General features: G+C 42.6%; 3 protein-coding genes across 7 annotated transcripts in view; all 3 read left to right on the forward strand.

Annotated features, from left to right (window-relative positions):
* Positions 1-12,983, forward strand: part of LOC137393565 (calponin-1-like) — a 50,601-nt gene that overhangs the window by 23,889 nt on the left and 13,729 nt on the right. The window lies entirely within an intron of this gene.
* Positions 6,442-7,269, forward strand: LOC137392922 (calponin homolog OV9M-like; the record flags this gene model as incomplete). The annotated part of the gene is made up of 2 exons (XM_068079286.1): positions 6,442-6,625; positions 6,722-7,269. Coding segments are annotated over exons 1-2 (732 nt in total), but the record flags the coding sequence as incomplete, so codon positions are not given.
* LOC137392923 (calponin homolog OV9M-like) lies at positions 7,283-8,214 on the forward strand (the record flags this gene model as incomplete). Its single annotated transcript, XM_068079287.1, has 2 exons — positions 7,283-7,432; positions 7,550-8,214. Coding segments are annotated over exons 1-2 (801 nt in total), but the record flags the coding sequence as incomplete, so codon positions are not given.

A 12,983-nucleotide genomic window follows, 5' to 3' on the forward strand; every position in this document is an offset into this window, starting at 1 on the left:
AAAGGAATGTGTATGGGTAAGATTCGTCCTGTTTTTGATGTATCATCTGACAATATGTCAAAAGAAGCGCAGAGTATTCTTCATCCACAAACAGGAACTGGCCAACAGGCATCTCAAAAAGGGATGTGTATGGGAAAAGTTCGTCCTGTTACTGATGGAACAAATGAAAGTATGTCCCAAGAATCACAAGGTGTTCTCCATCCACAAACAGGAACTGGCCAACAGGCATCTCAAAAAGGAATGTGCATAGGCAAAGTTCGTCCCGTTACTGATGAGTTGGGTGAAACTATGTCACAAGAATCACAAGGTGTCCTTCATCCTCAAACAGGAACAGGCCAACAAGCTTCTCAAAAGGGAATGTGTATGGGAATGATTCGCCCTGTCACCGACTCATTAGCTGAGAGTATGTCAAAAGAAGCTCAGAGTGTTCTTCATCCACAAACAGGAACTGGTCAGCATGCTTCACAAAAAGGAATGTGCATGGGAAAAGTTCGTCTTGTTACCGATGGAACAAGTGAAAGTATGTCACAAGAATCACAAGGTGTCCTCCATCCACAAACTGGCACCGGCCAACAGGCATCTCAAAAGGGAATGTCTATGGGCAAAGCTCGTCCTGTTACTGACGAGTTAGGTGAAACTATGTCACAAGAATCACAAGGTGTCCTTCATCCTCAAACTGGAACGGGTCAACAAGCTTCTCAAAAGGGAATGTGTATGGGAAAGATTCGTCCCGTTTTTGATGTATCATCTGACAATATGTCAAAAGAAGCGCATAGTATTCTTCATCCACAAACAGGAACTGGCCAACAGGCATCTCAAAAAGGAATGTGTATAGGAAAAGTCCGTCCTGTTACTGATGGAACAAATGAAAGTATGTCCCAAGAATCGCAAGGTGTTCTCCATCCACAAACAGGAACTGGCCAACAGGCATCTCAAAAAGGAATGTCCATAGGCAAAGTTCGTCCTGTTACTGACGAGTTAGGTGAAACTATGTCACAAGAATCACAAGGTGTCCTTCATCCTCAAACAGGAACAGGTCAACAAGCTTCTCAAAAGGGAATGTGTATGGGAATGATTCGCCCTGTCACCGACTCATTAGCTGAGAGTATGTCAAAAGAAGCTCAGAGTGTTCTTCATCCACAAACAGGAACTGGTCAGCATGCTTCACAAAAAGGAATGTGCATGGGAAAAGTTCGTCTTGTTACCGATGGAACAAGTGAAAGTATGTCACAAGAATCACAAGGTGTCCTCCATCCACAAACCGGCACCGGCCAGCAGGCATCTCAAAAGGGAATGTCTATGGGCAAAGTTCGTCCTGTTACTGACGAGTTAGGTGAAACTATGTCACAAGAATCACAAGGTGTTCTTCATCCTCAAACTGGAACAGGTCAACAAGCTTCTCAAAAAGGAATGTGTATGGGAATGATTCGCCCTGTAACCGACTTATTATCTGAGGCTATGTCAAAAGAAGCTCAGAGTGTTCTTCATCCACAAACAGGAACTGGTCAGCATGCTTCACAAAAAGGAATGTGCATTGGAAAAGTTCGTCTTGTTACCGATGGAACAAGTGAAAGTATGTCACAAGAATCACAAGGTGTCCTCCATCCACAAACCGGCACCGGCCAACAGGCATCTCAAAAGGGAATGTCTATGGGCAAAGTTCGTCCTGTTACTGATGGACTGAGTGAAACTATGTCACAAGAATCACAAGGTGTCCTTCATCCACAAACAGGAACAGGTCAACAAGCGTCTCAAAAGGGAATGTGTATGGGTAAGATTCGCCCTGTTGTTGAAGAAGAAAGGGAAAGCATTTCACAAGAAGCACAGGGTGTTCTTTATCCACAAACAGGAACTGGTCAGCAGGCATCTCAGAAAGGTATGTGCTTTGGAAAAGCACGTCTTATAACTGATGGTTTAGGCGAAATTATGTCAATCGAGACACAAGGTATTTTGCATCCTCAGACTGGAACTGGCCAGCAGGCATCTCAAAAAGGGATGTGCATAGGAATGATTCGCTCTGTTACTGATGGAGACTGTGAAACTATGTCACAAGAAACACAGGGTGTACTTTTTGCTCAGACAGGAAATGGTCAACAGGTTTCCCAAAAAGGAATGTGTATTGGGAAGGTTCGTTCTGTTACAGATGTATTGGTCGAAAACATGTCAAAAGAAGCACAGGGTCTTCTTCATCCTCAAACAGGCACTGGCCAAGAGGCATCTCAGAAAGGGATGTGCATGGGAAAAGCCCGCCCTGTGGCTGATGGAGTAGGTGAAACCATGTCACAGGAGTCACAAGGTATCCTTCATCCTCAAACAGGAACTGGTCAGCAAGCTTCTCAAAAGGGAATGTGTTTAGGAAAGATTCGTCCTGTTATTGAAGAAGAAAGTGAAAGCATGTCACAAGAAGCGCAGGGTGTTCTTTATCCTCAAACAGGAACTGGTCATCTGGCCTCTCAAAAAGGGATGTGTATGGGAAAGGCTCGTCCTGTTGCTGATGAATTAGGTGAAACTATGTCACGGGAGTCACAAGGTGTCCTTCATCCTCAAACAGGAACAGGTCAGCAAGCTTCTCAAAAGGGAATGTGTTTAGGAAAGATTCGTCCTGTTATTGAAGAAGAAAGTGAAAGCATGTCACAAGAAGCACAGGGTGTTCTTTATCCTCAAACAGGAACTGGTGTTCATGCTTCTCAAAAAGGGATGTGTATGGGAAAGGCTCGTCCTGTTGCTGATGAATTAGGCGAAACTATGTCACGAGAGTCACAAGGTGTCCTTCATCCTCAAACAGGAACAGGTCAGCAAGCTTCTCAAAAAGGAATGTGTTTAGGAAAGATTCGTCCTGTTATTGAAGAAGAAAGTGAAAGCATGTCACAAGAAGCGCAGGGTGTTCTTTACCCTCAAACAGGAACTGGTCAACAGGCGTCTCAGAAAGGTATGTGTTTTGGAAAAGCACGTCTTATAACTGATGGTTTGGATGAAAGTATGTCAAAAGAGACACAAGGTGTTTTGCATCCTCAGACTGGAACTGGCCAGCAGGCATCTCAAAAAGGAATGTGTATGGGAAAGGCTCGTCCTGTTGCTGATGAATTATGTGAAGCTATGTCACAAGAAGCTCAGGGCATTCTCCATCCCCAAACAGGAACTGGCCAGCAATCATCTCAAAAAGGAATGTGTATGGGAAAAACTCGCCTTGTTACTGATGGAGTAGGTGAAAGCATGTCACAAGAAGCGCAGGGCGTTCTTCATCCTCAGACAGGAACTGGTCAGCAAGCATCTCAAAAAGGAATGTGTATGGGAAAGGTTCGACCTGTTTTTGATGAATTAGTTGAAAGCATGTCTCAACAGTCACAAGGTGTCCTTCATCCTCAAACGGGAACTGGCCAGCAAGCATCTCAAAAAGGAATGTGTATGGGAAAGGTTCGACCCGTTTTTGATGAATTAGTTGAAAGCATGTCTCAAGAGTCACAAGGTATCCTTCATCCTCAAACAGGAACTGGCCAGGAAGCATCTCAAAAAGGAATGTGTATGGGAAAGTCTCGCCAGGTTGCTGATGAAGTTGGTGAAAGCATGTCTCAAGAAGCGCAGGGCATTCTCCATCCTCAAACGGGAACTGGTCAGCAGGCATCTCAAAAAGGAATGTGTATGGGAAAAGTTCGACCTGTTATTGATGAATTAGTTGAAAGCATGTCTCAAGAGTCACAAGGTGTCCTTCATCCTCAAACAGGAACTGGCCAGCAAGCATCTCAAAAGGGAATGTGTCTGGGAAAGGTTCGACCTGTTATTGATGAATTAGTCGAAAGCATGTCTCAAGAGTCACAAGGTGTCCTTCATCCTCAAACAGGAACTGGTCAGCAGGCATCTCAAAAAGGAATGTGTATGGGAAAGGTTCGACCTGTTTTTGATGAATTAGTCGAAAGCATGTCTCAAGAGTCACAAGGTGTCCTTCATCCTCAAACAGGAACTGGCCAGCAAGCATCTCAAAAAGGAATGTGTATGGGAAAGTCTCGCCAGGTTGCTGATGAAGTTGGTGAAAATATGTCACAAGAAACTCAAGGTATCCTTCATCCTCAAACAGGCACTGGTCAACAAGCATCTCAAAAAGGAATGTGTATGGGTAAAGTTCGCCCTGTTGTAGATGAATTGGTGGAAACTATGTCTTTAGAGGCTCAAGGTGTTCTTCATCCACAAACGGGAACTGGTCAACAGGCTTCACAAAAGGGAATGTGTATGGGTGGCATTAGGCATTTGGCAGATGAGACGATTGGCAATTTAACTCAGGAATCGCAAGGCATGCTGTATCAGCAAACAGGAACTGGTCAGCAAGCATCTCAAAAGGGAATGAACATTGGGAAAGCAAGACAAGTTGTAGATGATGCGATAGATCCTGTGTTGAAGGAATCACAGAGTCTTCTTCATCCACAAACTGGAACAGGTTACCAAGCTTCACAGAAGGGCATGTGTATGGGTAAAGCTCGTCCTCTTGTTGAGTCACACACTACAAACATTTCACAAAAGTCTCAAGGAGTTTTATATCCTCAAACTGGAACTGGTCAGGAAGCATCTCAGAAGGGAATGTGTCTGGGAAAATCTCGCTCTGTAGCAGATGGATTCGTTGAAAGTGTGTCACAAGAGGAACAAGGTGTCCTTCATTTTCAGACAGGAACAGGTCAACATGCATCACAACAAGGAATGAGCATGGGCAAGTCACGCCCAGTTGTGGAAAACCATACTGAAACCATGTCTCAAGAGTCCCAGGGTGTTCTTCACTTTCAGACAGGAACAGGACAAGAAGCTTCTCAAAAAGGCATGAGCCTTGGCAAAGTAAGACATGCAGCTGATGACATAATAGAGGTTATATCTAGAGAAGCTCAAGGAGTGCTTTATGAACAAACAGGCACCGGTAAATATGCTTCTCAAACAGGTATGAACATTGGATTCACTAGACATGCCGCTGACAATGTATCAACAAAGATGTGTAAAGACTCTCTATCGCTTCTCCATCCTCAAACTGGAACAGGTCAGCATGCTTCACAAGCAGGAATGAATATGGGCCATATTTGGCATGCTGGTGATAATGTTATAGATAAACCCTCTCTAAACTCTCAAGGAGTATTATATCCACAAACAGGAACTGGCATGTTGGCTTCTCAACAAGGCATGAATATGGGTAAAGCAAGATGTGTTGCTGACGAAGTGGTAGAAGCAATGACGAAAGAATCTCAAAGTATTCTCCATATGCAAACAGGAACGGGGTTAAACGCTACTCAAAAGGGAATGAACATTGGAAAAGTTCGACAAGTAGCTGATGAGGTGACAGAATGCATGTCACAAGATGCACAAGGGATTCTTCATCCTCAAACTGGAACTGGTCAACAGGCTACACAGAAAGGAATGAACATTGGTAAAACCCGTTTAGCTGCAGACAGTAAAGTTGAAGACATGTCGAGAGAGGCTTTTGGTGTGCTTCATCCTCAAACAGGAACTGGTTACCATGCTTCTCAAAAAGGGATGAACATTGGTAAACTAAGACATACAGCAGATAATGCTATAGAAGAAATATCACAAGAGTCACAAGGAGTTTTATTTGCACAAACTGGAACTGGTCAGCAAGCAACACAAAAAGGGATGAATATTGGTAAAACCAGACTAGGCGCTGATGAAGCAATGAATGACATGTCTCAAAGCACACAAGGCTTGCTTCATTATCAAACTGGCACAGGTCAACACGCAACCCAAAAAGGGATGTGCATTGGTAAAACACGCTTAATTGCAGACGAAACAGTCGAAAATATGTCACTAGACTCACAGTCTCTTCTTCATCCTCAGACCGGTACTGGACAACTGGCTTCTCAAAAAGGAATGAATATTGGAAAATCTCGGCATGGCGCAGATGATGTTACTGAAAGCGTATCAAAAGAATCTCAAGAAGTACTGTACCCTCAAACAGGAACAGGCCAGCAAGCTACACAAAAAGGTATGAATATTGGAAAATGTAGATTGGCTGCCGATACTGTGGTAGGGGATATGTCCAAAGACTCCCTATCAATTCTTCATGCCCAAACTGGCACAGGTCAACAAGCTTCTCAAAAAGGAATGAACATAGGAAAGACTAGGCAAGGTGCAGACGATGCTATTGAAAGCATGGTTAGAGATTCGCAGAGCATTCTTCATCCACAAACCGGGACTGGCCAGCAAGCCACACAAAAAGGAATGAATATTGGAAAGTCACGGCAAGGCGCTGATTCAGCCCCTGAAGACTTGTCACAAGAGTCTCAAGGAATGCTTTACCCTCAAACAGGTACTGGTGAACATGCGTCCCAAAGAGGCATGAACATGGGTTACACATGGCATGCTGGTGATCATCCTTTAGATAAATTATCATTGGGAACTCAGGCGATTTTGCACCCACAAACTGGGTCTAACCAATTTGCATCCCAAAAAGGTATGAACATGGGCTATATTTGGCATGGAGGTGATTATTCTATGGGCAAAAGTTCTCAAGAATCACAAGGTATTTTGAATCTGCAGACAGGGTCGAATCTTTATGCCTCACAAAAGGGTATGAGCATTGGTAAAGCAAGACAAGCTGCTGATGATCCAGGTGAAACAATGTTAGATGAAACTCTTGGTTTTCTTCATCCTCAAACTGGAACAGGAAAACATGCTTCTCAACGTGGGATGAGCATGGGACAATCAAGACAAACTCTTTCCTGCGCTATTGAAGCATCTGCTGATACACAGGCAATTCTCCATCCTCAAACAGGCACAGGTGAGCATGCTTCCCAAAAAGGAATGAATATGGGCTACACTTGGCATGCTGCTGACCATCCTCTGGAAAGCATTTCCCAAGAATCACAAGGCGTGCTTCACGCTCAAACAGGATCAAATAAGTTTGCATCACAAAAGGGTATGAGTATTGGCAAACTAAGACAGCCAGTAGATCATTTGATTGAACAGATCAGTGCAGAGTCACAGGGAATTCTTTATCCACAAACAGGAACAGGGGAAAATGCTTCACAGCATGGTCTAAGCTTGGGTTCGCGTTGGCACGCTGGTGATCACCCACAGGAAAACTTTTCTCAAAAATCTCAAGGTATTCTTAATCCACAGACTGGATCCAATCAGTTTGCATCACAAAAAGGAATGCATATAGGCTCCTCAAGAGATATAACCCAGGAGCATATTCATGATATCTCTCAAGAATCCCAAGGAATTCTTCATTCTCAAACAGGCTCCAACATTTTTGCATCGCAAAAAGGCATGAGCATGGGATCCGTGAGAGCAAATATCTGTGAAGAAATGGCTGATGAATCCAAAGGAATTCTTTATCCACAGACTGGTACAGGTGAAAATGCTTCTCAAAAAGGTATGAACATGGGATACACATGGCATGCTGGTGATCATCCTTTAGACAAGCTTTCCCAAGAATCTCAAGGTATTTTGCACGTGCAAACTGGATGTAATGCATTTGCCACTCAAAAAGGGATGAATATTGGTAAAAGTAGGCTTGCAGCTGATGATGTTACAGGAAATATGGCTTTAGAATCTCAAGGATTACTTCACACACAAACTGGTACTGGAAAACATGCATCGCAAAAAGGAATGAACATTGGAAAACCAAGACAGGTAGCTGATGGTAAAATAGTACCAATGTGTCAGCAATCACACGGTGTTCTTCATCCTCAAACTGGAACTGGGCAAAATGCATCACAAACAGGGATGAATATGGGTTGCACATGGCATGGTGGTGATAATTCAGTAGAAAACGTTTCTCAAGACTCTCAAGGTATTTTGCATCCTCAGACAGGCTCTGGTCTCTTTGCTTCACAAAAAGGAATGAACATTGGCAAAACTAGACAGGCAGCCGATGATGCCAACATTCAAATGGCTGCAGAATCACAAACTATTTTATATCCACAGACAGGAACAGGTCAATACGCATCCCAACAAGGCCTAAACATGGGATATACCTGGCATGCGGGAGATCATGGACTTGACAAGATATCTATAGAAGCTCAAGGTGTACTTTACCCACAGACTGGAACAGGTCATCATGCTTCTCAGCATGGAATGAATATGGGAAAGAGCCGACAAGCAGCCGATTTGACTGTAGATCAACTATCTATAGAATCACAAGGAATTCTTTTTTCACAAACAGGCACTGGGAAACTTGCATCTCAAAAAGGTATGAACATTGGAAAACCTAGACTAGGTGCTGATGGTGTTTCTCAGGATATGGACAAGGGATCGCAAGTGGTTCTTCATCATCAAACTGGTACAGGAATTTATGCCTCTCAAAAAGGCATGAACATGGGGTATACATGGCATGGTGGGGATCATTCGCTTGATAAACTTTCTTTGGAAGCTCAAGGAATGCTTCATCCACAGACAGGGACAGGGCAGCATGCTTCACAGCAGGGAATGAACATAGGAAAAGTAAGACAGGCTGCGGACATTCAAATTGAACAAATGGCTGATCCATCTATGGCAATTCTGCATCCTCAAACAGGAACGGGACAGTCAGCTTCTCAAAAAGGAATGAATATTGGAAAGGCAAGACATGCAGCTGATGAAACCATAACGGCCATGTCACAGGACTCGCAAGGTATACTGCATCCTCAAACAGGTACAGGAAGTCATGCATCTCAAAAGGGCATGAACCTTGGAGCAGTTAGAGACACAGCTAGCGTGGGTTTGGAGGATATTTCTATAGAATCACAGGGGCTTCTTCATCCTCAAACTGGTACTGGAGAATTTGCCAATCAAGCTGGAATGAATTTTGGATGCACTAGACATGCTGGAGATTTGCAAGTAGAATCTTCTTCTCAGGAATCTCAAGGTGTCTTGCATGCGCAGTCAGGTATGCTGTTTCTTTTTTATTCATTTAGCCAAAGTGTTATATACAGTGCACCCGCAAGACATGATTACCCTGATATACAATTTTTTTCACCTAACGGTTTGGAACATAATGATTTTTTCACCTCATCATACGAATCTTATTTCACCATATGAATTCAACCAAATTTTCACCCGAGTTTAAATTTAGAAGTTGGTGGGCTTATTAAATACGTCAAATTAACAAAGACACCGAAATACTGTTCGCCGAAAATATTTTCACAACGTCTGAAAGAGACACGATGACCAATTTTTTTCAGATTAGCAATTTTCATGTGTAAAACAGTAATATTTTCCCATTAAAACCAGTAGCGAAGTTGCAGTTGCGATCCCTTCAAACAGAAGATCAGTGGTCAGATAACTTTCCTTAACTCGCTAACAAAATTCAGAAATTAACTTCATTACGAAAACTGCATTTTTTGGGCTTTCTTGCCGAATTAGGTTAAAGGTTTTAAACAGGTCTGTTAAAAGTTGTAGTGGAAGCGAAGACACAAACTGTTAGGTGATAAAGTTTTCATGATAAAAAGTTGAAATTCAGTAAAATAGTTAAAAGTACATACTAAAACTTAGCTTTAAGTGTGTGTTTTTAGTAAGCTAAACTTATTTGAGGTGAATTCAAAGTTTTCGTTATACATACGTCTGTCGTGCAGGTAAGAACTTCCTACGGTACGTTGTAATGTTGTAATGTAATGGTACATTATAATGTTACATTTTATTGCAGATCATAACCACTAAATACACTAAATGCGATAAAGTTTCCGTAGGTAACTATAGTTCTTAAGGTTAACATACTATTTTGTTACTAATTTTTAATATGTACAACACTTGCATAAAATTTCGACGATTTTTACCAGGGGATATTTGCATTACATAATTACTATGGTTTCTATACCCCTACATACGATTTTTTCACCATACAATGTCAGCCCTGGAACGAATCAAAATCGTATCTTGAGGGTGCACTGTATATAATTTTCTTGGTCCATCACAATTTATCAACTTCTAATCACATACAAAGATAAATATGACATTTGTGGAGAGTTCGATGTTTCCAACTGCAAAAATAAAAAAATGACATTTCTATTTTCTATAACATTTCATTATACTAGAGAATTACCGAAAACACTCATATGTTTGGTTGGATTTTAGGAACCAATTTACATGCCTCTCAAAAAGGAATGCAAATGGGCTCAATCCGACATGCTGGAGATATTCCTTGTTCTGATCTTTCCAAAGAATGCCAAACAATACTTCATCCCCAAACTGGTTCAGCAGCACATGCATCCCAAAAGGGTATGAGTTTGGGGCATATTCGCCATGCAGCTGATCTGGAGACACCAAATATGAGCAGAGAGTCACAAGGCTTGCTACATATGCAGACTGGGTCTACAGAATTTGCATCTCAAAAAGGAATGAATTTGGGTGTAGTTCGGCATGGTGCTGATTTGAATATCTCAGAGATGGATCAGAAGTCTCAAGGAATCCTTAACTCGCAAATAGGTTCAGCCCAATTGGCTACGCAAAAAGGAATGAGTTTGGGTAATGTGCGTCATGGAGGAGATATGAATATCCCAAATATGGCGCAGGAGTCTCAAGGAGTGCTGCATCCGCAAACAGGCTCGACACAATTTGCTTCTCAAGAGGGCATGAGTTTAGGCAGCATTAGACACGGAGCAGACTTGGAACTGGAAGGCATGTGTCAAGAAGCGCAAGGAATGCTTCATCTTCAGACTGGATCTACCCAATTTGCCTCACAAACAGGAATGAGTTTCGGCGCCGTTAGACATGCAGGTGATTTGAAAGTCCCCGAAATGGTGCTAGACTCTCAAGGCCTTTTGAATAGCCAAACAGGATCCGCTAATTTGGCATCTCAAAAAGGAATGAGCTTTGGTAGTATCAGACACGCGGCAGACGTCGAAGTAATTGAAATGAACCCTGAAACCCAAGGTGTTTTGCATTTACAGACTGGGTCGTCACAGTTTGCTTCTCAAAGGGGCATGAATCTAGGGAGTGTTAGACATGCAGGTGATATCAAGACGCCTAATCAATCTCAAGACTCACAAGGTGTGCTACATTCACAAACTGGCTCATCAGGACATGCTTCTCAAAAAGGCATGAGCATTGGAAGTATCAGACATGGGGCTGACATTGACGTTGACGAAATGTGTAAAGAGACCCAGAGTGTGCTTCATGCACAATCTGGTTCTACAAAATTTGCGTCTCAACAAGGCATGTGTATTGGAAGTGTTAGACATGGAGGAGATCTAAAGTGCGATGATATTTCCCTTGAATCTCAAGGTATACTTCATCCTCAAACAGGCTCCGTAGGATTTGCTTCGCAAAAAGGCATGTCTCTGGGTGCTATTCGGCATGCGGGAGACATTCAAGTTTTGGATATGGCTATTGACACACATAGAATGTTAAATAGACAGACAGGTTCTTCAGAATTTGATTCTTTGCACGGTTTAAGTCTTGGAAGCCTTCGACATGGTGCAGACTTGAAAATTTTTGACATGTCAGCAGCTTCACAAGCCATTTTACATCCACAAACAGGTTCGGCAGAATGTGCTACACAAGCCGGCATGAGTATGGGTAATATTCGTCATGTCTGTGATCTTGAGGTGCCCAAAATGGTGAAAGAATCACAAGAGCTTCTGCATCCTCAAACAGGCTCTGCTCAATTTGCTTCACAAACTGGTATGAGCTTGGGAAGTGTTAGACATGCTGGTGATCTTAAATCTGTTGAAATGGTTCAGGAATCACAAGGAGTCCTACACCCGCAAACAGGTTCAACACAGTTTGCTACTCAAAAAGGTATGAGTTTGGGAAATTTACGACATGGAAGTGATTTAAAAGTAGAAGAGATGGCTCCTGAGTCTTTTGGATTCTTGCATCACAAAACTGGTGCGTCGCAAGAAGGAATGAGTATAGGAAGTGTTCGCCATGCTGCTGATTTGAAGCTTGAAGAAGCTTCTAGAGATACACAAGGTATTCTTCATGCTCAAACTGGAACTAAAGACTTTGCTTCTCAGCAAGGCATGCGACTTGGTAGTATTAGGCATGGCAGTGATCTGCCATGCTCCGACATGGTGCAAGAGTCTCAAGGAGTTCTTCATCATCAAACTGGCTCTACCCAATTTGCTTCCCAAAAAGGAATGAGTATTGGTAGTGTAAGACACGCTGGGGACATAAGCACAGCTGCTATGTCATTAAGTTCACAAGGTCTGCTTCATCCACAAACCGGTTCAGCAGAATTTGCCTCCCAAAAAGGAATGAGTCTTGGCAACCAACGCCATGCTGGTGATATAATGATTGAAGAAATGGTGCCCGAGTCTCAAGGCATCTTGCATTTTCAAACTGGGTCTAACCAATTTGCTACACAAAAAGGAATGAATTTAGGTAATGTTAGACACGCTGCAGATTTGCCAGTTGCAAACATGGTTCAAGAAGAGCAAGGTCTTCTTCATCCACAAACAGGTGTGTCACATTTCGCATCTCAAAAAGGAATGAGCATTGGAAAAGTGCGTCATGCAGCAGACATTAAGGTGAATGACTTAAGCCTTTCCTCATGCGGCATACTTTATGATCAGTCCGGTTGTAACCGATTTGCAACGCAAAAAGGTATGAGTATAGGCAGTGTCCGGCACGCTGGCGATTTAATTACTACTGGAATGAGTTTAAAGTCTCAAGGTATTTTGCATTTTCAGAGTGGCACAGCATATTTCGCATCACAAAAAGGAATGAATATTGGTGGATTGAGACATGCTGGAGACTTGATATTACCTAAAATGCAGCAAAAATCCCAAGGTGTTGTTAGCTTCCAAACTGGCGAGTTCTGTTTTGCTTCACAAAAAGGAATGTCTCTAGGGAATATTCGTCATGCGGGTGATTTGCATATTCTCAACATGAGCCAAAAAACCCAAGGCATCCTTCATTCCCAAACAGGTTTAACAACATTTGCTTCTCAAAAAGGTATGAGCTTGGGTAGTGTCAGACATGCAGGAGACATTAGAACTACTGAAGCTACTCAAGAGTCCCAAGGAATTTTGCATGCTCAAACGGGATCAACACAATTTGCTTCACAAAAAGGA

The sequence above is a fragment of the Watersipora subatra genome, chromosome 4 (assembly GCF_963576615.1).
Source record: "Watersipora subatra chromosome 4, tzWatSuba1.1, whole genome shotgun sequence".
Lineage (NCBI taxonomy): Eukaryota > Metazoa > Bryozoa > Gymnolaemata > Cheilostomatida > Watersiporidae > Watersipora > Watersipora subatra.